Here is a 24150-nt window from a genome sequence, read left to right on the forward strand (position 1 = left end):
TCAACATCTTTGGCAGATTTTATATGGCAACTGAAGGAGGGTAAAGCGAAGTACAACATTAATTGATCCATAGTTAGGCATGCAAAACCGTACAATGTAATTTCCAGGAATCCCTGTCTATTCTGTGGACTAACAAGAAGATACTTAATAGAATTTCTGAATGACTATTGAGATGCCTACACGCATATAAATGTATTTTTGCACAATGCGGTGAGAATGAATTTTGAGTAACCGTTAACTTAATGTAATTTAATTTACTTTAAGGTATGGATGACTTAAGTTTACTTTTAACCTCCCCATTCTTCTAAACACCAAATGAATAACTAACTTGCTTTGTAATCGTGAGTGCACCAAATCTTGTGTATGCGTATGCTCACATTTTTGCTGATGCTTGTATGAGCGTGTATTTGTGCCATGCAGCTTGCCCGAAAGCATTTATACATCCATATGTTAACAGTTATTTTCAATACTTTTCTCACGTTTCTCTTTTTATCTTCTGCAATTTTATTTTTTCTTGTATATATATATATGAAGATTTTGTCTCTGTCTGGCTGTTTTTCTCTCTATCAGAAAGTTACATTGTGGAACAGTCATTTTAATGAGTTGTTTTTATTCATTTATCACCCAAGATACATCTGCAACACCAGATGCTCCTAAACCAGTTGTTGAGTGTCCCACAAGAGGAATTGATACCAGATGTGTTGAAACAATTGTCGTGATTAATAATAAATTCTCATTTGTCCATTTTCTGTCTTATTTGTTTATATCATCATCATATATATATATATATGTACATGAATATATATATATATCTAAAATCCCATTCTGTGTGTGAGTGTAAAAGATTATAATGGCTGTATTTTTCAACTGATTTTCTGCAAACTGGGAACATACATTACTTATGTTCCAGGGATGGTTTTAGACTCTTAAAACCATAAGTATATGTACATACATATAGAGAGAGTTTTTGAAGTGATGTGCCGATATTGTATATTTGAAGTGATGTGCCGATATTGTATAATAAGGTAGTCAGACTGTAGGATGATTATATATATTTTTTTACTTATTTACATTTTTAGTGCTTTCTTTTGTTATCTGAGTTATCTAAAAATGGTTAAAATTTAGATTTCTTAGCCTTTTTAGAAATAATTTTTTAGGGTTTGCCAAGTAAGGAAGAAAGACAGAAAATTTTTTGAGCAGGGGAAGGTAACTTGTTTGTTTAGTACTTAGTGGCCTTTTAAGGGTGTGATAGGTCAAGATTCCTAAGCAACATAATGGGAGCAACTACTTTTAGTGTGAAGTTATGAGTTAGCTTTCTAGTGGGTGTGTGTTCAAAAATTTAACAGGGTATTGAACAACCTGATCTTAATCAACTGTTGACAATTGATTGAAAAGTCATTTCTGATGTATCTGTTAACTTTAGAAGACATTCCTGATTGAATTTATCGACCATTTCATTAGTTGGAGCTATTGACAAATAAATTAGGAAATACTTTATCCATAAGATCCCTAAGAGAACGTATCATTTGATCGTATGTAATTTTCCGTAGCCGAATGTTAATATCCCATTACCAGTCCTAAGGTGATCATATGAGCATATGATCACCTTGATGTTGCTTGCATGGTGAAGTGTTTTCACATGTCTCCAAAGGTACAAATTTTTGAAGCATTAGCATTTGATCTTCTGAGGATAACTGGCAACATTTGATGAACATTTCCTGCAAGAAGAATTGTTATTGTTTTTTTTTATGTATTGAAAGGTATGGTCAAGTACCTCTGGAGCTCTATCATATGACAGTGCACTCATCCCAAACAGTGAGGCAAGTTTGTTGGAGAACTGTTGCCAGTGCATAGTTTTGGGAAATGTTGGACATTTGAGATTCTTTCATTGCAAGGTTTAAACGGAGCTTGCATTGCAGCCACCCTCCTCAATGAGGGTGTGGCTACAATACAAGAGATGCAACACTGGAAGAAGCTTAGATCTTATTTTCTCCCATTTAGGATTGCAGGTGAAAGTGGCAAAAAGATCTGGTTTTCCATATGTCCTGACATATAGCATCTTGTGTTTGTTCATGCATATATCAACGACCACCTATGAATGATGGCGGGAGGATTATAAGTTGCCTCATGTTTTGAATATCATCATCTTTCCTCAGAGCATTTTTGAGATGAACATAATTGTTAGCCCTTAACTTTTTTTTAATTGTTACGGAATAGATCATGATACATGTGTAATTGATTTGATCGTTTTTAATCGACTCTCCAGCTGCATGTTCAATCTGTGAAATATTGAAATGATACCCATTTTGTCCATTCAAGAAAAGAGGATACTGGAGAGTATCATAAGAGGGAGGAGTTTCTGAAACACATTTATGTTCATTATCTTGAGCATGAATGAAAATATCACAATTTTCATGGGGGATCATCTATCTATGGATGGTTACATCATAAGATGTGGGCTAATTAAAACGGTGTAAAATGTCCTTTACTATTGACATAACGAACACGGAAACACACACACACTCATAGAATTGATAATATTGAAGACAGCAAAATGTATACACATGAATTTCAGTTGATATGTAGATGTCTGAGGCCTAACATATAAAAATTATCATAGTTGCACACACATACTGTCTGACATACACATACTAAGACAGACAGACATACATACATACATTCATGCACACCTCAGGCATATCTCTGTCCTTCTACGTATCTCCCTCTTTAGATGTGTAGGTGTCAGTCATCACAAAAATGTATGTATATTCACACACATACTGAAAATGTTTATTTGGCAGCCAAAAGATTACTGAATCTTTTGATACCTTATACGTCAAAAATCAGCAACTAAGTTTTCAAATGTGTAAGGAACACACACACACACAAACTCTGCTTTATATATTAAGATATACATACATATCTTTTCTTTTATCGTTTTACTTGTTTCAGTCATTTGACTGTGGCCATGTTAGAGCACCACCTTTAGTCAAACAAACGACTCCAGGACTTATTGTTTGTAAGCCTAGTACTTATTCTAATGGTCTCTTTTGCTGAACTGCTAAGCTATGGGAATGTAAACACACCAACATCAGTTGTCAAGCAATGGTGGTGGGACAAACACAGACACATAAATACATACATACACACACACATACAATAGTATTTTCAGTTTCTGTCTACCAAAATCCACTCACAAGGCTTTGGTAGGCCTGAGGCTATAGCAGAGGGCACTTGCCCCAAGGTGCCATGCAGTGGTACTGAGCATAGAACCATGTGGTTGGAAAGTGAGCTTCTTACCACACAACCACTCTTGCACCTATGTGTGTGTATATATATATATATATATATATATATATACACACATAATCCTCATTGTTTAACGTCTGCCTTCCATGCTAGCATGGGCAATACATACATATACATACATGACTGGCACCTGTTCTAGGCACTTGTAAAAAGCAGCATTCAAGCATGGTCAATGCCAGTGCTGTCTGACTGGCTGTGTTGGTGGCACGTAAAAGCATCTACTATACACTTGGAGTGGTTGGCGTTAGGAAGGGCAACAAATTGTAGAAACCTTGCCAAATCAGATTAGAGCTTGGTGCAGCCTCCCGGCTTGTCAGTTCTCAGTCAAACCATCCAATCCATGCCAGCATGGAAAGCGGATGTTAAACGACATTGATGATATATATACAAATATATATATATACAAATATATATATATATATATACACACAAGCATAACTTACCCTACATCATTAATTGGTTCCAGGAGACATGTCTTAAGTCAAATTACCTTGTCTATAGGCTAGGCCAGGCTGAATTTACTTGTCTCTAGGTTAAACTGATAATAACCATTCCCAGTGCTGTACTTTATTTATGAATGCATTTTCAATAATATATCATTAATAAAAACCTATTTTAAGCTTACAAACAAATAATTTTTATTTTTTAATACAGTACAGTAAAAAAACAAGTAATCTAAATTTACGAATACATTTTGGCAGTGTTTACCGTACATCGTGGATGCTTTATTTATGAATGCAGTTTGCGTAAAAAACAAATTCAGCAATTATTATTATTTTGGAATAGTAAAAAAAACTAAATTATTTTCAAATAACCAATATGTAGATATTGGTGATTTACATCGCGGATGTAGATGGCTGTATTTTGTCAGCATCAACAGCTGACTCTGGATGTTCTTGTTGTTTGATGTGCTTAAAAACCCGATTGAGAGTTCCTTAAGCTGTCTTCTTTTCCTCAAGGATTACATTATAAGGAGTAAAAACTTCGTTGCAAGCCCTCATAATCTTGGAAAAGCATTGAGCATTTGGATCCGTATAGAAACATAGAAAGATCATTTTTGATATATGCAAATGCTTGCTGCATTTTCTTATATCTTTATTTTACTGCTCATGAAACTGTATCAAATCCTTGTCTTTCAAATACATCTGTGAAAACCTTCTCTTCCAAATCCATTTCCAGTTCTTTGCTCATAGCCACCACCATTTTGTTGATGGCAACATTATCAAACCCCTTAAAATCATTCAAGAATTGTGGGCATAACTTCTTCCATACACCATTCATAGCCATGCTCTGTACAACATTCCATACCTCTTTCAAAAGTCACAAAGTGTGATGGACTCATCAAGATCAATTGCAGCTATTGCTTGCTGCAGCATACACTTCATATAGTAACGCTTGAAGATATCAATTATTCCCTGATCCATTGGCTGCAGAAGAGACATGGTGTTCAGAGGGAGGTATACGATGGTAACATTGGGGTCAAAATCTACGATGTTGTGCAGGTGGCCAGGAGCATTATCTAAGATAAGTAAAACCTTCAAAGAATCTCCCTCTCTTTACAGTACTTCTCTCCTACTGGGATAAAATGATTGAAGAATCAATCTTGAAAAACAGCAACAGTAACCCATGCTTTTGAATTAGCCATCCATATAACAAGAAGAGATGCCTTGGGTATGTTCTTCAGGGCACAGGCTTGCGCATGATACACAAGCAATGGCTTTAACTTAAAATCTTATGCACAATTATCTCCCAACATAATGGTCACACATTCTTTTTGAGACCTTATAACCTGGAATAGTTTTCTCCTCCTTGGAAATGAATGAATGGTTTGGCAATTTTTTCCAATACAATCTAGTTTTGACTACATTAAAAATCTGTTTGGGAAGAAACCTGTTTTCTTAAATGATTTTCCTTAATGCATTAGGAAATTCCACTGCTGCTTGTTCGTCAGCTGATACATTTTCACCTTGCTTCTTAATGGAGTGATAAATTCTTCACTCCTTAAATCTCACGAACCATCTTTGACTTCTCATCTAGATATTTTTTCTTCAGGTCCTCAAACAAAGACAATGCTTTCTCTTGAATGATTTCTTGACTAATAGTAGCACGCTGATGATTCAACCTAACAATCCGAAGAGAAAGAAGACTTCCCATTTCTTCAAAGATTTTGCCTCTTTTCTTATTGATGACAGTGTTCTTCATCCCTGGGGCTTCAGATTTGCTATGTGCTAAAATTTTGTCCTTATTATGTACTATCATTGATACAGTTGTCCAACTCATCCCAAAAGATCGAGCAATTGCTACCACTTTTTCACAGCATTTTATCATAGCCAATTTATCTTCCAGCGTGATGCTCAGCACTTTCACTATGAATTTTCTTAGGAGCCAAGGGGGCAAAAAATAAAGTCACAAATTAATGAGAATGAAAAAGTAGCTGACAAACAAATACAAACAAGTCTGAATTCAAAACAATTGCGAGAATCATGAGTGGCAATGACATCTAGTGGTAGTTAGTAGAACTACAGTGCAACAGGAGTTCTGAAAGACCGATAAATATGACAGCTGATTCCCTTTTTTTTTCACTAAGCTACTATCTTAACATTTACTGTACATATTTTATACAGTAACATGACTTTATGTGCTTTTAATGGTTTTCTAGTGATTTTACGATTCCAATATTTGTGGCGGACATAATGCTGAGTAAAATGACTTGACTTGAGTTTTATTTTTCCAGATATTATTTTTGAAAACTGACAAATAATCAAGAACGACTTAAGTCGAGATATGCCTGTATATATAAACAAGATTCGGGACCACATTACTCTAAGTTTTTTATGTGCAGATATACATCTTACATCTTCAGTCATAGGGAATCAGTGTGTAACTTTGAGCAACTGAAAATGTAAACACATGTCAGCATCTGCAAAACTGAGTAACATGAAGCTGAGCAAGCATATTATTAAATGCAACTCCAACTACACATGATGAGAGCTACTATCTTTTATTTGTTTACCTACTTGTGCATGCTTGGAGTTATGTAAAACATTTGTAAAAGTGAACACAATAACTTGTAAAAGAAATTCTACAAATATGTTTTAATGTCTTCCAATAACAAGGCATTTAAAGTACAATACAAATTGCTTAAAATATAAAAAAGACCTTTCTTTAGCTAAATGAATTAGTCATCCAATATGTCACAATTTAGACTGTTTTATTGATAACGACAGTCTCATATTGTTTAGTTGTACGTAAACTTGGTGGTAATTATATTTGAATAGATTAAACAGAAGAAAATAAAAAGCTTTGAAAATATGTGTAGTTGAAGCGATCTCAAAGATAAATGCTGGCTGTCAGAATATCAGCCAGCAGATGTACAATCACATTATTTTGATATCAATTATTAAAAAATCTGTCAACATTAAACTTTTATCTAACATTTAAGAACATTCTTTTTATGTAGATTAACTTTTGATATAAAAAATATGAAAACGAAAAGCCTTGATTTTAAAAAATGGCTTTCAATTAAACAAGCATTGTTATATCCAGCATATAGTAAAAGTTCATTAAACTAATATGCAATATGGTCCATAGAATTATTCTATCATAATCTTTATTATATAGTGAGTGTATAGTATATAGTAATCCTTATACTATATGAACAGTATTATACAGTTTCTATGATGCAATCCACATAACATGATTTGCAAACAATTAATGCTATACCCTTTATATCATATATAGCTGTGAAGCATTCATTTTACTTCCTTCAAAGACTACAGCTAATTTTCTCATCATAATACTCATATGGTATGCCAACATCATGATACTATCCATGTCTAAAGTATAGTTTCTCAATACTTGTATGATATACAATCAGTATAATGGCATATTAAAATCAAAACAATCTGATAATCATGCATTACAAGGGATAAATTTATACAACATATGACAGGACTCACTCAAATATTGTTGGGTAATAACTTTTCAGAAATACTTTCCTGCCATTGTTAGATACTCAGGCAAAAAGCTGTTTTGAGATAAGTAGAGTTTTGCTGTGAAAATTAAAGGCAAGGCTTTAAAAAAAAAAAAAAAATTTAAGCTAGAAATTCTCAATTGAGAATTGGATATTACAATACATAGTTAACTTTACCAGGTAAAAATAAAATATCTGATTAAGTTAGTTAAGAATAAAGCTCCAAAAAATAAAAAAATCTAATCCCACAAGAGATAGATTAAAATCAGTAGAGCCTAAAAGGATACTGATAAATTAAATGGCAGTGGAAGACTAGACTGACCAACAACTTTAGTTGACATTGTAGTTCATAATCATGTGCATCTTTTTCATTTATATTACAGGTACACAACACTATGCATTATCAAATACTTCAAAAGATTACAATGTAAGTCAGTGTGTGTGTGTGTGTGCGTGCACACGCATGCATAATATTCTCAGTATATGTGTATTGTGTACCTAGAAATTATTTAAAACTATTTGGAATTGATACCAAGTTTTTCAAGAACCCTTAGGCCTTTTTCCATGTATTCTTCTTTAGTCATCCAAAAAGAATCTTTATCTTTCATAATATCTGCTAAGACAGCACCACCTAAAAATACCATATGCTTTCTGCGAGGTGGGTCTTCTATTCGAATTTTAAATTTCTGAAAATTAAAATACATTAGAATATCTTTCAATAAGGATTCAAATGAAACAGATAAAATCAAAACAGATATTTTCAAAATTAATATTAAACCCTATTACAAATTTTGAAGATTGAAAAGGAAGTTTAAAAGCAATCATTTATGTTAGTTCCCATTTGCACGTTAATTAAAGATTTTTTCATTATAAATAATTTTACATATTATCATTCAATGTTGCTTCTACTAAATCATCGGAATAAATGCTTTAAAGCAGGATATATTTACTAATGGCTACTTTTAACTATGCATTAAACCAATTTGATTTTAGGGGAAAGATAAAACAAATAGAAATGAATAATATATTACTTGTATTTTTATTTTGTTGTCTACAAATAAAATGCAAGATAGTCGAGCCTAATAGGATTTTATCTCAGAAGAAGGACATTAACATTTTTAGTTTTGCATTCATCTATCTTGACCATCGTTACTACTTTAAGGTGTTAATGTAAAGATGATTCAGAGTAAATCAGTAAGGTGACAGGGCATGAATCATGACATTCGAGTTAAACTAGCACCTTAATGTTTAAAATCTTAGTTTGGATGGTTTAGAAAATGCATTTAGTTGCAGATTTTAGAATGTGGTCTCTAAATGACTAAGAAGGTTAAGTCAAATTAGATCAAAACTTATCTCTTCCAATTTAATTATAAGAATCAATCATAGTCCAGGATACCTTTGTAAATTCAGATATTTTGGCTTTATTGCCATATGTCTTTAACACAAACCATTCATTCATGGAATGAGAATAGAATCCATTGTTAGGCAAGAGAGAAGCACAACACAATGCTATAAGGATTTTGGACATGGTCAGTAAACTCAAAACCATAATTCCACAACCATTTTGCTTCTTTTAATCAAACAAAATAGTTTCAAAATGATAAAATTAGGCTCAATAACACTTGCCAAATTGCAAATTCAATAAAATATTAAAAAATAACTATTATATAGTTAAAATCAATAGGTGAGAGTGTGTATGTAGATATATATGTAAAGAGAAAATTAAAAGATAAAAATTAAAGTATGAAAACAAAATGGTAGTTAATAGAAAGAGATTACTTTCTTAGTACATTTTTTGAACAAGGTTACAGTCAACTAAATTTAATAATGTATGACATATTTTCATTTTAATGTACATCAAACATATGCATTAAAAGAATAATGTTTGGCATATTTATAGATAGAAGTGTGTAGCAAAGTCATAATTCTAGTTATTGTAGGGTGGTATTTTAAAATTAAACTAGATCAACAAAAAAAAACTTACTGAAAGTTTTGATGAATTTCCTTTAAGCACTCGTTCAAGATAAAGTTGTTTGAGTTCTCTTTCTAAACGACTAGGAAGGCCAGGATACATAGTTGAGCCACCAGACAGCACAATATGTTTATAGAATTCAGTGCGTGTATCAATGTCTGCTGCCTGTATAGTATTGAAGAGTAATTCGGCAACACCAACACCTTCAATGTTTATTAGATGGGGCTGGAACAATGCTTCAGGAGCTTCGAATCTTTCACCACCAACTTTTATAACTCGACCATCAGGAAGCTATATAATAAAACCATTTTATAATAGATTAGGTTTTTATTCTTATTTATATCACACTGTGTAAGTAAAAAAAAAAAAGATGAAGACAATTACCATATCATCAAAAAAGAGTTATACAGCTCCATCAGTTACAAAGTTACAACCATTGTTGTAACTGTTCAACCATTACCTTCATTTTCGTGGAAAAGAATTTGGACACAAACTTTCAGTATTAATCTAACATTAAAATAAGTTTTAAATTTAATATTTTAATGGAGACTAGCAACTGAATTTGGTAATATCCAAGTCAAAAATTGAACTGATTAAGTAATCAATGAATATAAGGACCAACTGACAAACAATATTTTGAAATGTTGCATTATAAGCAAATTAATTAGAGATAAACAGGATTAAAAAAGATTAATTGTTAATCTAATCATGTTTCACTTACGTATTTCCAAGTAGACAATGGTTAGATGAATCTGCAACACAGCATAGTTTGTGCTGGCTCTTTTGAAGTATTTTGAGTTGCTTCCATGTTGAACATAAATTGTTCAAGATATGTGTGTGTGTGTGCATACATATACATTTGTATATATATATATATATATATACAAGATAAGAAAATGGAGAAATACATCTTTCTCCATTTTCTTATCTTGTATTAGTAATTTGTGGTAAATCATTTTACCTTTGCCCATATAATACAGTAAATGAATTGATTGCATCGCAATAATTAACATTTATGTATTAACTTTGTTGGGTACTTCACTAGCAGTATATTGGATATATGTTATTCCATGGAGGGTTGCATTTACAACCCCTATCTCAATTTATATATATATATATAATCTTAGACGATAAGAAAATGAAAAAAAAAAAAACAACAAATAGAAGTGTGTCTGTTGTGCTAAAAAGCCATTATTTAATTAAGCAAGATGAAAGTAAGAGTGAGTTTACAGCTGTTTCTATGTACCAAAGTTGAGGTAAATAGGTGTTTACCTTGTTGCAAATGGTAGACATCATCAGAATCCGAAGTCTTGTAGGTAGTTATTAGCATGGCTTCCACGTGTCTGCCTGTTTAGTTATCTGAAGGAGTTATCCCTAATTATGGATATCTGGTGTGGTTAATATGAGCTAAGTGTCACTAACATAGGTTGTGGGTAATTCGTATATTTGCAGAGGAAGCCGAAAATGAGGGTAAAGTTTATATCTAGCATGAGTGCAATTAAGCATGTAAATACAAAGTAATGGAATAATATTTATGCTTGAGAAGTGCAATGAGAAGTGTAAAGAAAAAGATAGAGGAGGAAATTAATGTGTAAAAGAGTTGGTAGTTCTTGACAGGAAAGAATTATAGGGATAAGGTAGACTAGCATAGAAAGTAGCTTAGGTGTATTAGTTATTTATTGATAATGTGGGTTGGAGTAGGCTAGCATAAGATATGTATATTTTTATTTATTTATGTTGTTGGTTGGATATGTGTAATCTAGTAAGGCTGATAATTAGGTCTGCTAATAACATTTAAGCTAGGAGATAGTGGTGTTTATAGGAATGAGTGGGTTTAACAAAACTTAGAGAATACAAATCTGCCTTTATGCAGACAAAAAATATTATTTTCATATTTCTTATTGAGTAGCGGTGATTTGGCCACTAATATTAGTAGTTTTTCTGTTACACAGAACTGACAGCGCTTACTGTTAATTGTATAAGACGAAGTTTTTGCTAGGATATGCCATTCTAAGCTATAGTTGATTTTTTTTTCTTTTATTTCCCAAATGTAGCTACTAAGTCCTGTAGAGTTTGTTTTACCTCTATTTCTAAATGCAGATTGGTGGGAATTGCATCTAAGTATCATTTCAATTTTCATGGCTCTAATATAAGATTTTGTATGGTTATTTGTGAATACATTGCATTGGTATATTACGTTTTTTGTTTTTTACCTATTGGAGAACTGACACTCATTTCTGTCTCTAGCCACATAAATTATTTGGTTTATCTGTGCTTACGTTATGTTGAGTGGGGTAATTATTTATCAGGTCTGTGTTTTTTGCGGGACGAGATTAATTCTACTTGCTTGTTGGCTGTTATGTTTTATGCTGGTATTTTTCTAGTTTTGTAGAAAACGTCTATTGTTGATCGAGGCTATGATGGTAGCTAGGTTACTACTCTAATTTTATTCTTAAAGATTCCTGAGTATTTGTTATTTAAGTTCAAGTCTTTATCTCTAAATCTCATTATGGAATGAACTATGTTAGATTTAAGCTGCATCGCGAAAAGCATGGGTCACCAAACTATGGCTTACGGGCCGGATCCGGCCCGTGACATCAATTTGTCTGGCCCACTGTCGTATGCTGAAAAAAATAAACTTGCTTTTATACTGCTTCTTACACTTCTTAGATTACGCATGTCATATGTATACTGAGTCAGTCATGTCACACACTATGTATTTCATGCGCCATAATAATTACTACAGTACCTCATATGTGCCTCGAGCTAGTCAGTTATTTGTGATTACAATTAAAACGAGAATATCTGATGCCAAGGCCTAAGACTGCTTTTGTTTTTCCTTCACCCATCGTTATGGCTACTAAGAAGAGAAAGGTTGATGGTGTATGTAGCATTTTCAATAAGGAATGGGGAGAAAAGTACTTCTTTGGAGAAACAAATGACCAGAAAGCTAGTTGCCTGATATGCAACAAAAGAGTTGCTGTTATGAAAGAATACAATATTTGTCGTCACTATGAAGCAAAACATCTCTCAACACATTCTAAATATTCCCGAAAGTTGTGGTCCGAGAAATTTGAATCTATGAAACATAGTTTGGAATCTCAAAGGAATTTCTTTATGAAAATGTTTGTTGAAAACGAATCTATCATTTGTGTAAGTTACAAAATAGTGAATAAGTTGGCAGAGCAAGGAAAACCATTTACTGACGGAAACTTTATAAAAGAGTGCATGATGGAAGCAGCAAATGAATTGTGTCCTGAAAAAGCTAACATGTTTGGCTGTATCAGCCTTTCAGCAAGTTTAGTTGTGCGGAGAATGGAAGAACTTGGAGAGAATATAGTTACAGATACATGAGAAATCTGAGAAAATTTTGAGGTATTCTCTTGCAATGGAAGAGTCTACTGATCTCACTAGTACGTCACAACTTGTGTTCATTCGTGGTATTAATTGCAGCTTTGTGATTATAGGAGAAATGGCATCTGTTTGCAGTATACATAGAACAACAACTGGAGAAGATATTTTCATAGAGGTGCAGAAAACTTTTCAAAACTATAACCTTCAATGGAATCAGCTTCGATGTGTTACAGCTGATGGAGGGAAAAACATGGCAGGAGTGAGGAAGGGTTCGGTAGGGTGGATCCAGACCAATTTGGAGGAGCTTCAACTTCTGAAAGCTCTGTTTATATACTGCATTATACATCAGCAAGCACCCTGTGGAAAATACTTAGATATTTCTTGCATATTAAAACCAGTTACAACTGTGGTGAACTTTATTCGGAATCATGGGCTTGATTACCGATAGTTCCAGGCTTTCCTTGAAGAAATGGATTCTAATTTCTGTGACTTGCCTTACTACACAAAAGCGAGATGGCCCAGTTGCGGTAAAGTCCCGTTTCATTTTTATAAGCTCCAAAGAGAAACAGATCTTTTTCTCACCGAAAAGAATAGAGCTGATTCACAGCTGTCAGATCTTTCATGGTTATCAAAGTTGTCATTTTTAGTTGATGTTACTTCTCATATGAATGAATTGAATTTAAAACTGCAAGGAAAGAATAACCTTGTCTGTGATCTCTACAGAATTATTACAGCATTTCGGAGAAAGCTATCATTGAAGCACAACTTGAAGGAGGAAACTTCTTTCATTTACAGTGTGTTCAAGAGTTTTGCACAGAAAATGTGGAACATATTAACCTCGAGTTTCAGAAAAAAATTATTCAGGACTTAAATAAGCATTTTACTCAAAGATTTTCAGATCTTGACAGAATTGAGAATGAAATTCTTTTGTTTGAGAATCCCTTTGGCTGTAATCTTGATAACATGCCAACTGAACTACAACTGGAGCTTATTGATTTGCAAGCTAATACCTGGTTGAAAGAGAAGCACACAAAAGGAAAACTCATTGAATTTTATTACAGCTTGCCTGCTGATGAGTTTTCAAAATTGAAAAAATTTGCCTCAGGTATGGCATCAGTTTTTGGAACAACTTATGTTTGCGAGCGACCTTTTTCAAAAATGAAGTGTGTGAAGTCAATACATCGAACAAGGCTCACTGATGAACACTTGAAAGCATTTCTTATGGTTGGCTGCAGCAATCACAAAGCAAATGTTGATGATATTTTGAAAGCAAAATGCCAGTTTCACAAATCTCATTAACCTTTGTGCTGCTTACTTTTTATGCAATTCAGCTATGTGTGCACTTATTCTAAAAATTCTAATTTGGAAATATTTTGGTATTATTAAAATATGCTTATTGTTTTTATTATTTTGTGTATTTTATATATTGATAAATAAATAGGATGACTGTCTTTATTTTTTGTGTATATTCAGTGTATTCTCTATTGTACTGAATTGAACAAAATATTTATCTGGCCTGCGTTTGGCATTCTTTTAGCTATATCTGGCTTACCATGAAAAAAGTTTGGTGACCCCTGGCATAGAGGATTATTAACCAAATCTTAGTTTGAATCTTAGCATTATTTCTACAGATTTTTTTTTTGATATTATTGTTATTAATCTGTAGAAATAATGCTAAGATTCAAACTACGATAACTAACAACATTAAAAAACTAATACCAAAAATGTGAAAATTAATAATAAAATTAAGAATACTAACACAACTAACAATAATAATAATAATAATAAAAATTTTAATATTAATAAGAATAAAAGCAACGAACCTCAAAGAACCAATATAACCCCAGTGAAAATTGATAACACCAAGCCATATAACTTAAGAAAACCGTACAGGAAATAACCTCAATAAAACCCACACTAACAATAATAGAAATAAAAATAACTATAGAAAGAAATATAATAATCATAACAGTAACTTTACACTCTATACGAATACTGAGGATAGCTTCTACACCAAAATTAATATTAAAAATAAACGAAATAGCGATAAGATCTGGTTAATAATCCCTTACACAATGCAGCTTAAATCTAACATAGTTCACTCCATAATGAGATTTAGAGATAAAGACTTGAACTTAAATAACAAATACTCAGGAATCTTTAAGAATAATATTAGAGTAGGCCACAGCCTTACTAATAACCTAGCTACCATCATAGCCTCGATCAACAATAATAAGCTAGACACTTTCTACAAAACTAGGAAAAATACCAGTATAAAACATAACAGCCAACAAGCAAATGGAATTAATCTTGTTCCTAATAGCCAACCCGCAAACACAGACCTGATAAATAATTACCCCACTCAACATAACATAAGCACAGATAAACCAAATAATTTATGTGGCTAGAGACAGAAATGAGTGTCAATTCTCCAATAGGTGCAAAATAAAAAACGTAATATACCAATGCGATGTACTTGCAAATAACCATACGAAATCTTATATGAAAGCCATGTAAATGAAATGATACTCAGATACAATTCCCACCAATCTGCATTTAGAAATAGAAGTAAAGCAAACTCTACAGTAGCTACATTTGGGAAATAAAAGAAAAAAAAATCAACTATAGCTTAGAATGGCATATCCTAGCAAAAACTTTGTCTTATACCATTAACAGTAAGTGCTGTCAGTTCTGTGTAACAGAAAAACTACTAATATTAGTGGCCAAATCACCGCTACTCAATAAGAAATATGAAAATAATATTTTTTGTCTGCATAAAGGCAGATTTGTATTCTCTAAGTTTTGTTAAACCCACTCATTCCTATAAACACCACTATCTCCTAGCTTAAATGTTATTAGCAGACCTAATTATCAGCCTTACTAGATTACACATATCCAACCAACAACATAAATAAATAAAAATATACATATCTTATGCTAGCCTACTCCAACCCACATTATCAATAAATAACTAATACACCTAAGCTACTTTCTATGCTAGTCTACCTTATCCCTATAATTCTTTCCTGTCAAGAACTACCAACTCTTTTACACATTAATTTCCTCCTCTATCTTTTTTTTTACCTTTTCATTGCACTTCTCAAGCATAAATATTATTCCGTGCACTCATGCTAGATATAAACTTTACCCTCATTTTCGGCTTCCTCAGCAAATATACGAATTACCCACAACCTATGTTAGTGACACTTAGCTCCTATTAACCACACCAGATATCCATAATTAGGGATAACTCCTTCAGATTACACCACTGGTCAACTAACTAAACAGGCAGACACGTGGAAGCCATGCTAATAACTACCTACAAGACTTCGGATTCAACCACCCTCTATTCTTCAATTACCTCATAATGAATTTAATGAACCTTGAACACAACTAAAATGTAAGACTTTTGAATCATTGAACCTTTTCTTTTCCGATTTCTCTTTCTATCTTTCGCTCTATTCCCCTCTTTGTCTATCTCCACCTTCTTTTTCTTTGTTCTGATGATGTCTACCATTTGCAACGAGTTAAACACCTATTTACCTCAAGTTTGGTACACAGAAACAGCTGTAAACGCGCTCTTACCCTCACCTTGCTTAATTAATTAAATAATGGGTTTTTAGCACAACAGACACAGTTCTACTTGCTGCTTTCCCTCCATTTTCTTATCCTCCATATATCTGCTGTCATATACCTTATACCAAAGACCATACTTACTGAGGTAATTACCAGGAGTGCCTTTGGATACTTCTATCTCTTAGAGGGTTTAACACCTCTAACTTATACCTTACATAACATTCTATGTGGTGAAGCACGACCTTCGAACTTTAGGTCTCACCAAGGAAATGACTAAAGACCGAGACCTATGGAAGTATGCTGTGCGTGAGAAGACCCGGCAGGACTAGTGAGACCATAACCCGTGGCCTCTACCTGGGATGTAGCCAGTCAACTTATGCATACCTTTCCTTCTTGGGATACAAAACTCCACTTGTGAAGACCCGTTGAGGCAAGTGAAAATCAAAAAATCAGAAATCAGAACCAAAATCGAAGTCGATCAACATAAATGGAAATTGCAGCTGTGATACCAGTGCTGGTGGCACATAAGCGAACCATCCGATCGTGGCCTTTGCCAGCGCCGCCCTAACTGGCCTCTGTGCCGGTGGCACATAAAAAGCACCATCCGATCGGCTGTTGCCAGCCTCGCCTGGCCCCCGTGCCGGTGGCACATAAAAAGCACCACCTGACCGTGGCCGTTGCCAGTGCCACCCCGACTAGCCTCCGTGCCGGTGGCACGTAAAAAGCACCATCCGATTGCGGCCGTTGCCAGCCACGCCTGGCACCTGTACCGGTGGCACGTAAAAAGCACCCACTACACTCACGGAGTGGTTGGCGTTAGGAAGGGCATCCAGCCGTAGAAACATTGCCAGATCAGACTGGGCCTGGTGCAGACTTCTGGCTTCCCAGACTCCAGTTGAACCGTCCAACCCATGCTAGCATGGAAAGCGGATGCTAAATGATGATGATGATGATATATATATATATATATGTAAACACACTAATGGCAATACTCACTGTATAAGACTCCACCAAGACGGTTGTTTCAAGAGCAAGTTGTTGTTCTTGGACTACATCATATGCTACATAACAAAGCTTTTCTTTCATAATACGAACAGTTTCAAAATCAGCAGAGTGATTGAAAGCATAACCTCTTAAAAGCAGCAGCTGGAGGAGAAAAAAAAGGTTAAACTAGTTGAGAAAGGAATGGAACATATGAAGTAGTATGCTTTGCACAGGAACACAATCAAAGAAAGAGAGGGGGAGGGAGGTGGGGGGAGCAAGAAATCTAACAATAATATTACAGCCACTATTCCTCTTACAGATGTAATTTTTAAGATCCTGAAAAGGATGTTGATAAAAATCTCAAGTATTTCAAACAAATTAGACTTTAATTACTTAGTAAATGATTGAGTATAATGGTAGTGTGAACATACCTTAATAAGATATTTAGTAATATCTCTACCAGCAATATCAAGACGCCGTGTTAAGTGAGGTAAAGAGAACCCTTCATAAACTGGGCAAATATGAGTTACACCATCACCAGAATCCACAACTACTCCTGTCTGTAACCCTACAATGATTAACAAACAAGATTTTTATAAATAGCTGATTCTGACAAATTACATTAAACATTTTATTTTTCTGAGAGGTAGGCACATCATACCACCTTTTTAATGTCACCACCTAGCAAGCATTTATTTGTTGGAAGCATCTGGATTTGTCTTCAAGCAGGTATTTTCTGTGATGTACCATCGCTTTTTACATTTCCCCATATTAATCTGTTTGGTTAATTCTCTCTTCCCTTTTTTAACACTTGTATAATTCATTTCAGCCTAGACCCCACACATCTCACATCTTAATGCTGTCCAAGATACAAATTTCCCAAATCCATCTCTGTTGTCCACGCTTCTCCCTTTATTCAAAATTGCACTCTGAAAAGTGGTGTCTGTGCATATATAGTTTCCACTTTTACCTGGCTGTCAATAGGTCATTGGATATATAAACAAAAGAGTGAAGGACTGAACTGAACACTGGGGAATGATAGAGTTGATAATGTAGAATAGAAAGAGCTTTGTCAACAAAGGCTGCAACAGTGCAATAGGAAGTTACCAATCTTTTAAAATGAAAAATGGATGTAACTTGTAGGTGAGCAATTTTAACCAGTGATTCACATGGTTCAAATCAACAAGGCTACAAGTAATGTCCCTTCCATTTCATTCACACACTGCACTCCAAAGCTAGACCTTTGGTCTCTTTCTTAACAGAGGAACATACTGTAATTTTGGGAAGTAGGGTGGATGCCCTACAGAAAAGCACTGTCTCTGGCTCTGCATTCTCTTGAACTATCAATCTTTGTCATCATAATGGTAACTTCTATATCCAATGACCCAATAACACTTACTCAGACTCAGAGGATCTCATCTTTCACTCTTCCATAACCATCTTCACCCAAGCACTATCCACATGCAACCTAAATACCTCACACCAAAACCTGTATTGACTCTGTTAGGGAATAGTATATGGATACAGAGAATCTAAAACTATTCCCTAACAGAGTCAAGCCAATCTTGTCTTCACCCCCACAAAAAAACGGAAAGAAAAAAAAGGCACTGCATGTACCATGAAAACAATTCAGTTCAGTTCATACCACTGGTAGCCACAGCTCTTTTGATCACTCCAAATGTTTGGCCTAACAGTCAATTTTTCTTTAATATAGCTAGAAATGCACTTCACAAATTGGAATCAAAAAATATTTCACTTCCAAAAATTACTGGGTAACTCCTAAAAAACAGAACCCATAAAAAATATATTAAATCCTACAAAGGTCATGCAAATTTCAAAAAATTTGCTGGACATAGACATTGGTCTGTGTATGATCATTCCCTTTGCATAAAAGTCATGTTCTTTTCAAAATATGCTCCAAATGGCATACATCACACAAAAATGTCAATTACTCGAACACATTCCTCTTTGGGGATTTCCCTGATTTCTGCTCAACCTAGCTAAAACCAAAGTCCTAATAAGTAGGAAGGTAGACAAATCACAAACGCCTTCAGGTAGATGGCCCTGCTCAATCTGTAGAAAAGGCGTGGGTAGAAACTCTATAAGATGTACCAAGTGTAAGCTATGGACACATAAGAGGTGCAGCAATGTCAAAGGAAGGCTAACTAGGAAGATAGTTTTTGTATGTGGCAGATGCTTAGGAGCAATAAACACTGAAAATGTGCAGAGACCAACTTCCGCCACATTCCAGGGAGAAAAACTAGAAGTAGTTGATAGTTTCCATTACCTAGGTGACCAAGTCAGTAGCGGGGGCAGATGTGCTGAAAGTTTAACTGGTAGAGTAAGAATAGCCTGGGCAAAGTTCAGAGAGCTCTTACCTCTGCTGGTGACAAAAGGTCTCTTGCTCAGAGTAAAAGGCAGACTGTATGACGCATGTGTACGAACAGCCACGCTACATGGTAGTGAAACATGGGTCGTAACTGCTGAGGATATGCGTAAGCTCATAAGAAATGAAGCCAGTATGCTCCGATGGATGTGTAATGTCAGTGTTCATACTCGACAGAGTGTAAGTACCTTGAGAGAAAAGTTGCACCTAAGAAGCATCAGTTGTGATGCGCAAGAGAGACGTTTGCGCTGGTATGGTCATGTGGCGAGAATGGATGAAGATAGTTGTGTGAAAAAGTGCCACACCCTAGTGGTTGAGGGAACCTGTGGAAGAGGTAGACCCAGGAAAACCTGGGTCAAGGTGGTGAAGCACGACCTTCGAACATTAGGTCTCACCGAGGCAATGACTAGTGACCGAGACCTTTGGAAGTATGCTGTGCGTGAGAAGACCCGGCAGGACAAGTGAGGCCATAACCCGTGGCCTCTACCTGGGATGTAGCCAGTCCACTTATGCATACCTTTCGTTCTTGGGACACAAAACTCTGCTTGCGAAGACCTGTTGAGGCAAGTGAAATCGCTCTCTTAACCAGGCCAGGAAGTGATTTGATGTGTGGGGGTGGCCCCATCTTGCTAGAACCACTATTCATCTCAATCTATCCCACTACATCATTTTATTCAAAGATTTGTGGGTTGTACTACCTCTCCACAAAGCTCAGATGAGACTATGGAATACTGCAGTCATATCATCTTGGATGGTGTTGCTTTTGCATGCACAATGATCCTAGGTCACACGCTTAGAAATGTCACCTGACTAATTGGCATAAAGCCCATCTTTGGTCCATAGACATTCTGTGTGTCTGCCTTTTACACTGCAACTACAGTGCTCCTCAGAAGCTGGCAGTTCTTGTACCACCACTACCAAGAGATTTTTAATTTATTTGCCTTTCCTCCGCTCATCACCCGTATTGTGCCCAACTACCCATTCTTTTTCCCTTAGAACATTAGTCCTTGCAAATGCCCTCTCTGCTCTTATCTTTCCTGTGGTCATCAACTTGCAATAGCTTAAGTGGAATATTAATGGTATCAATCTCAGAAAACTTGGAAGACCAGCAAGATAAATATAAAGATAAATTTTAAATTACTGAATTTGAAACTAAATGTGAACTTGACCTATAAATAAAAAAAATAAAGTTGCAAATTGTTAGATTTGTTTGGTCAAAGATTTACTGGATATAACAAAAGTGGTTGGATAAATTTGATGCTTCAAATATCAAATCGAAAGCTAATAAATAAAATAACATTTGAAATAAAGACTTATCAAAAATTAAAACCAAGTACCTTCATATCAGAAACAACTTCCATATACTCAATTTGGTCTTCATTTCAATAAAATTAAGGCAAATATATAAAAACTCTAAACTCACTAGTTTATGAAGGAAAAATTTCGTTTAATTTAATTTAGACATGAAGAGATGAAAATGTGATAAAAAGTCAACAGGTCAGTCTCAAACAATATAGGAGTGGGAAAAAAAAAAGGATAGAAATAGTTTACCTTGCGCATATAATGTTAGAACAGCTTGAATTGCAATGTACACACTATGGAAATTATATTTTTCAAACATAACCTGTATATTAAAAAGAAGCAAAATAACATCAGAATTGGAAACTTATAAAACAAATCATGCCGCATATCAAAGAGAAACAAACAATGCAACAATAAACTTATCTTTTATTTCTCTTTGAAAGCTATTTATCATTGATAATATAAACAGAATAATTAATTAGCCTTTTTGTTTTCTCTTTGGACATAACTGCATGTTGTATAAATTATCATAATATATTAGCAAAACTGAACTGATATCATTCTTACCTCCACCATTTTCTCTCTGTTTTTTATTGGATTCATGGGAGGTTCTGTGAGTAGAATTTTGCTATTGCTAGTATCAATATTCATTTTGTCTCGACCAAATGTGTAATCATACACATGCAGCATATCTTCCCAGTTACGAACAATACCATTTTCCATTGGATATTTCACTTCAAGCATTGAACGAAGGGCACTGGCCTCTTCTCCCACCATTAAGTCCTGTCAAATGGAAAAGAATTTAAACTAAAACTAAAGTGGATTTGTATGAAAATTAGATTAATGTTCTATCTATTATTTATTTAACAAGCATAAAAATTTTACAAAGACATTTTAAAGAAATAAAAACCAAATATTACTTTAGGAAAAGTCAAAGGAAAATAAATTTGGTAGAAAATCAACTTTAAGGAAAATTTAAAAAAACATAGTTATAACAAATTTTTGTGAGAACCAAATGCAAAATGTCCAAAACAGGTGTGGATTAGTACTTCGATGGAGGCATATCACTTTTTTGCTTAAAGAACATTTATAATATAGAGCAAAAGTCATCTGGTTAAAGAAAAAATATTTAGGCAGTGGAATAGAATAATAGTTCCAGAAGAATGCACTTCTGTCTTGAATTTGTTAAAGTAGTTCATGAGGAGGAGAAACTTATGTCACATAATTAGTAGCATCGGAAAGAAGACCAGTGAATTTTGCAAGAGAGCTATAGACAAGAAATTAGTGTGATACTGAGAAATTGCTTACAAGCCCGATAGCTCTATTTTTGATAAAAAAAAATGTAATAACATGACATTGAACACTAATGTATTTTAACGTACCATTTCCTATTCCATCAAATTTTTCATGCTGTTACTATAGATACGTTTAGCATTTTTACACAATATGAGGATTTTATATAAAAATGTAAGCATTGCTTACTCTAATGAAACTTTGAATTCTATTTTGATTTTGCAAAGCTTTTAATATTTGGGGGTAATTGGTGAGAAAACCGATAATTTTCCAAATCTGAATCAATTGTGATCTCATTTTTACTTTCTTAGCACTTTCCAGGAAATAATATCAACAGTAAAAATAACATCAGCAAAAAAGAATACTTTAGGAATGAGTACCCCATTAGTCAAAGGGTTGGGTTCAAAATTCCACCAGAACACCAGATAAAGGCTAGAGAGTACATCAGCTGAAATGTGGTAACAACAAACAAGGTGAGGACACCTATCTATCCATTGTAAATAATGTAAAGAACAATGTACAACTCTGTAGCATCAAAGTATCAATTGTTAACCGAAAAGCAAAAATCTGCAGCAGACCATCGTGGCTGCTACCTCATGTAACAAGTATCAAATGTGTGCTGAATAATATGAACAGGTGTACAACATGCCACTTTTCATGGCATCCCCGACCAAACTTTTTTAGTAAGTATGATAGTTTTAATTGTGTTACTTATTCTACTGATGCATTTTCTTGAGATGTGTGATAACTGTATTTTGATGATATTGAATGAGACTAGGTTGTCAAATCCATCATTGAAAGAGATTTTTGAGAATCATTGTTCACAAAGGACATACATCTGGGGGTTTACTGAGGTTTTTCCCACATACATATATATATGCATGCGCACACATGTGAAGTTTGAGATGGCAATCAGTCAATGTAAAGAAAAATAGGTGTAAGATAATTAAACCTTAAGAGTGGCCCAAATTCGAGTGAGGTTTGCTGTGTTGCACCAACACAACATAAGGTTTGTGATCAAAGATAAGTAAAGTCCATATGGAGGAAGCTTACAAGGTTTTTCAGCCATAGTCTATTCAGTTTTGATGATGTTAAGAGTAATACTAAAAATGATGAGATATGAAGCAATAAAGGTGGTCCCCATCACAATTGCTTCCATTACCTAAGAACTATTGATGGTACAGAACAATAGCCGGCAGGGTTAGCAATTTCTTAGGTGCAGGAGGTAGTCACACATTTCTGCATGAAAGTAAATATCTGAAGAAAGGAAAAAGTGAAAAGATTTGTTAAATAGAAGGGGGCACCCAAGCAAACTGTTGTTATAATCACCAGATAGTTATGACAAAAACTGATAAAGACAACATCCACGATAAGATAATTAGATTATGAAAGTCTAAAAAAATTTACAAGCAAAAGTAATCAATATAACTTACCTTGACTTCAATATTTCCTACTTTATTTGTGGCACGAATAATTGGGTGCCCAACTAATGATGGAAATATATGGGAGGGGAAATTGGAACCAGCATAGCCACATTTAACAAACTGAAATGAAGAGTATTGAAGATATAATTAAATGATGTGGAAGTAGAAAATAAGAAAAATTTTCAATTATTATTTAGTTTAATACATTTCACAAGTTACATATATATTGCTCTACTAACTATTTTTCAACCTTTATGAAAAAGAAAAATGATAAAGATTATGTTTGCTTCTTTTTAACAAACTTGTTTTTTAACATTCAACAATAATTAAAAATGGTTTAATCTGCCGACATGGGTAAATCAGTGGTTCCCAAAGTGGGCAGTGGAGAGACCCAGGGAGGTGTTGAAGAAAAATGGGGCGATTATGGGGGTGACCAAAAGAGTGCAATGTATGCCCAATATCCCACCATCTCAATTTTTCAATGGTACACTCAGGTTTAGAAAATAGGGTTTAAAAGTGTGTTGGTAGTGGGGCTAGGAATGTGGCTTAGGTGCCAAGGGGTTGGCAGTCCGAAAAT

The 24150-nt window shown here is 34.3% G+C and overlaps 1 protein-coding gene across 1 annotated transcript; it reads right to left on the minus strand.

The window, feature by feature from the left end:
* Window positions 1–6380: 6380 nt before the first annotated feature.
* LOC115216964 (actin-related protein 2) lies at window positions 6381–23725 on the minus strand. The gene is made up of 7 exons (XM_029786435.2): window positions 23583–23725; window positions 21424–21639; window positions 21106–21178; window positions 17600–17736; window positions 17181–17330; window positions 9267–9545; window positions 6381–7968 (listed from the first exon to the last, which is right to left on the minus strand). The coding sequence occupies exons 2-7, from the start codon at window positions 21631–21633 to the stop codon at window positions 7798–7800; spliced, it is 1020 nt and encodes a 339-aa protein (XP_029642295.2). The 5' UTR covers window positions 21634–21639; window positions 23583–23725; the 3' UTR covers window positions 6381–7797.
* Window positions 23726–24150: the final 425 nt, after the last annotated feature.

The sequence above is a fragment of the Octopus sinensis genome, linkage group LG11 (genome assembly GCF_006345805.1).
Source record: "Octopus sinensis linkage group LG11, ASM634580v1, whole genome shotgun sequence".
In the NCBI taxonomy this organism is placed as follows: domain Eukaryota; kingdom Metazoa; phylum Mollusca; class Cephalopoda; order Octopoda; family Octopodidae; genus Octopus; species Octopus sinensis.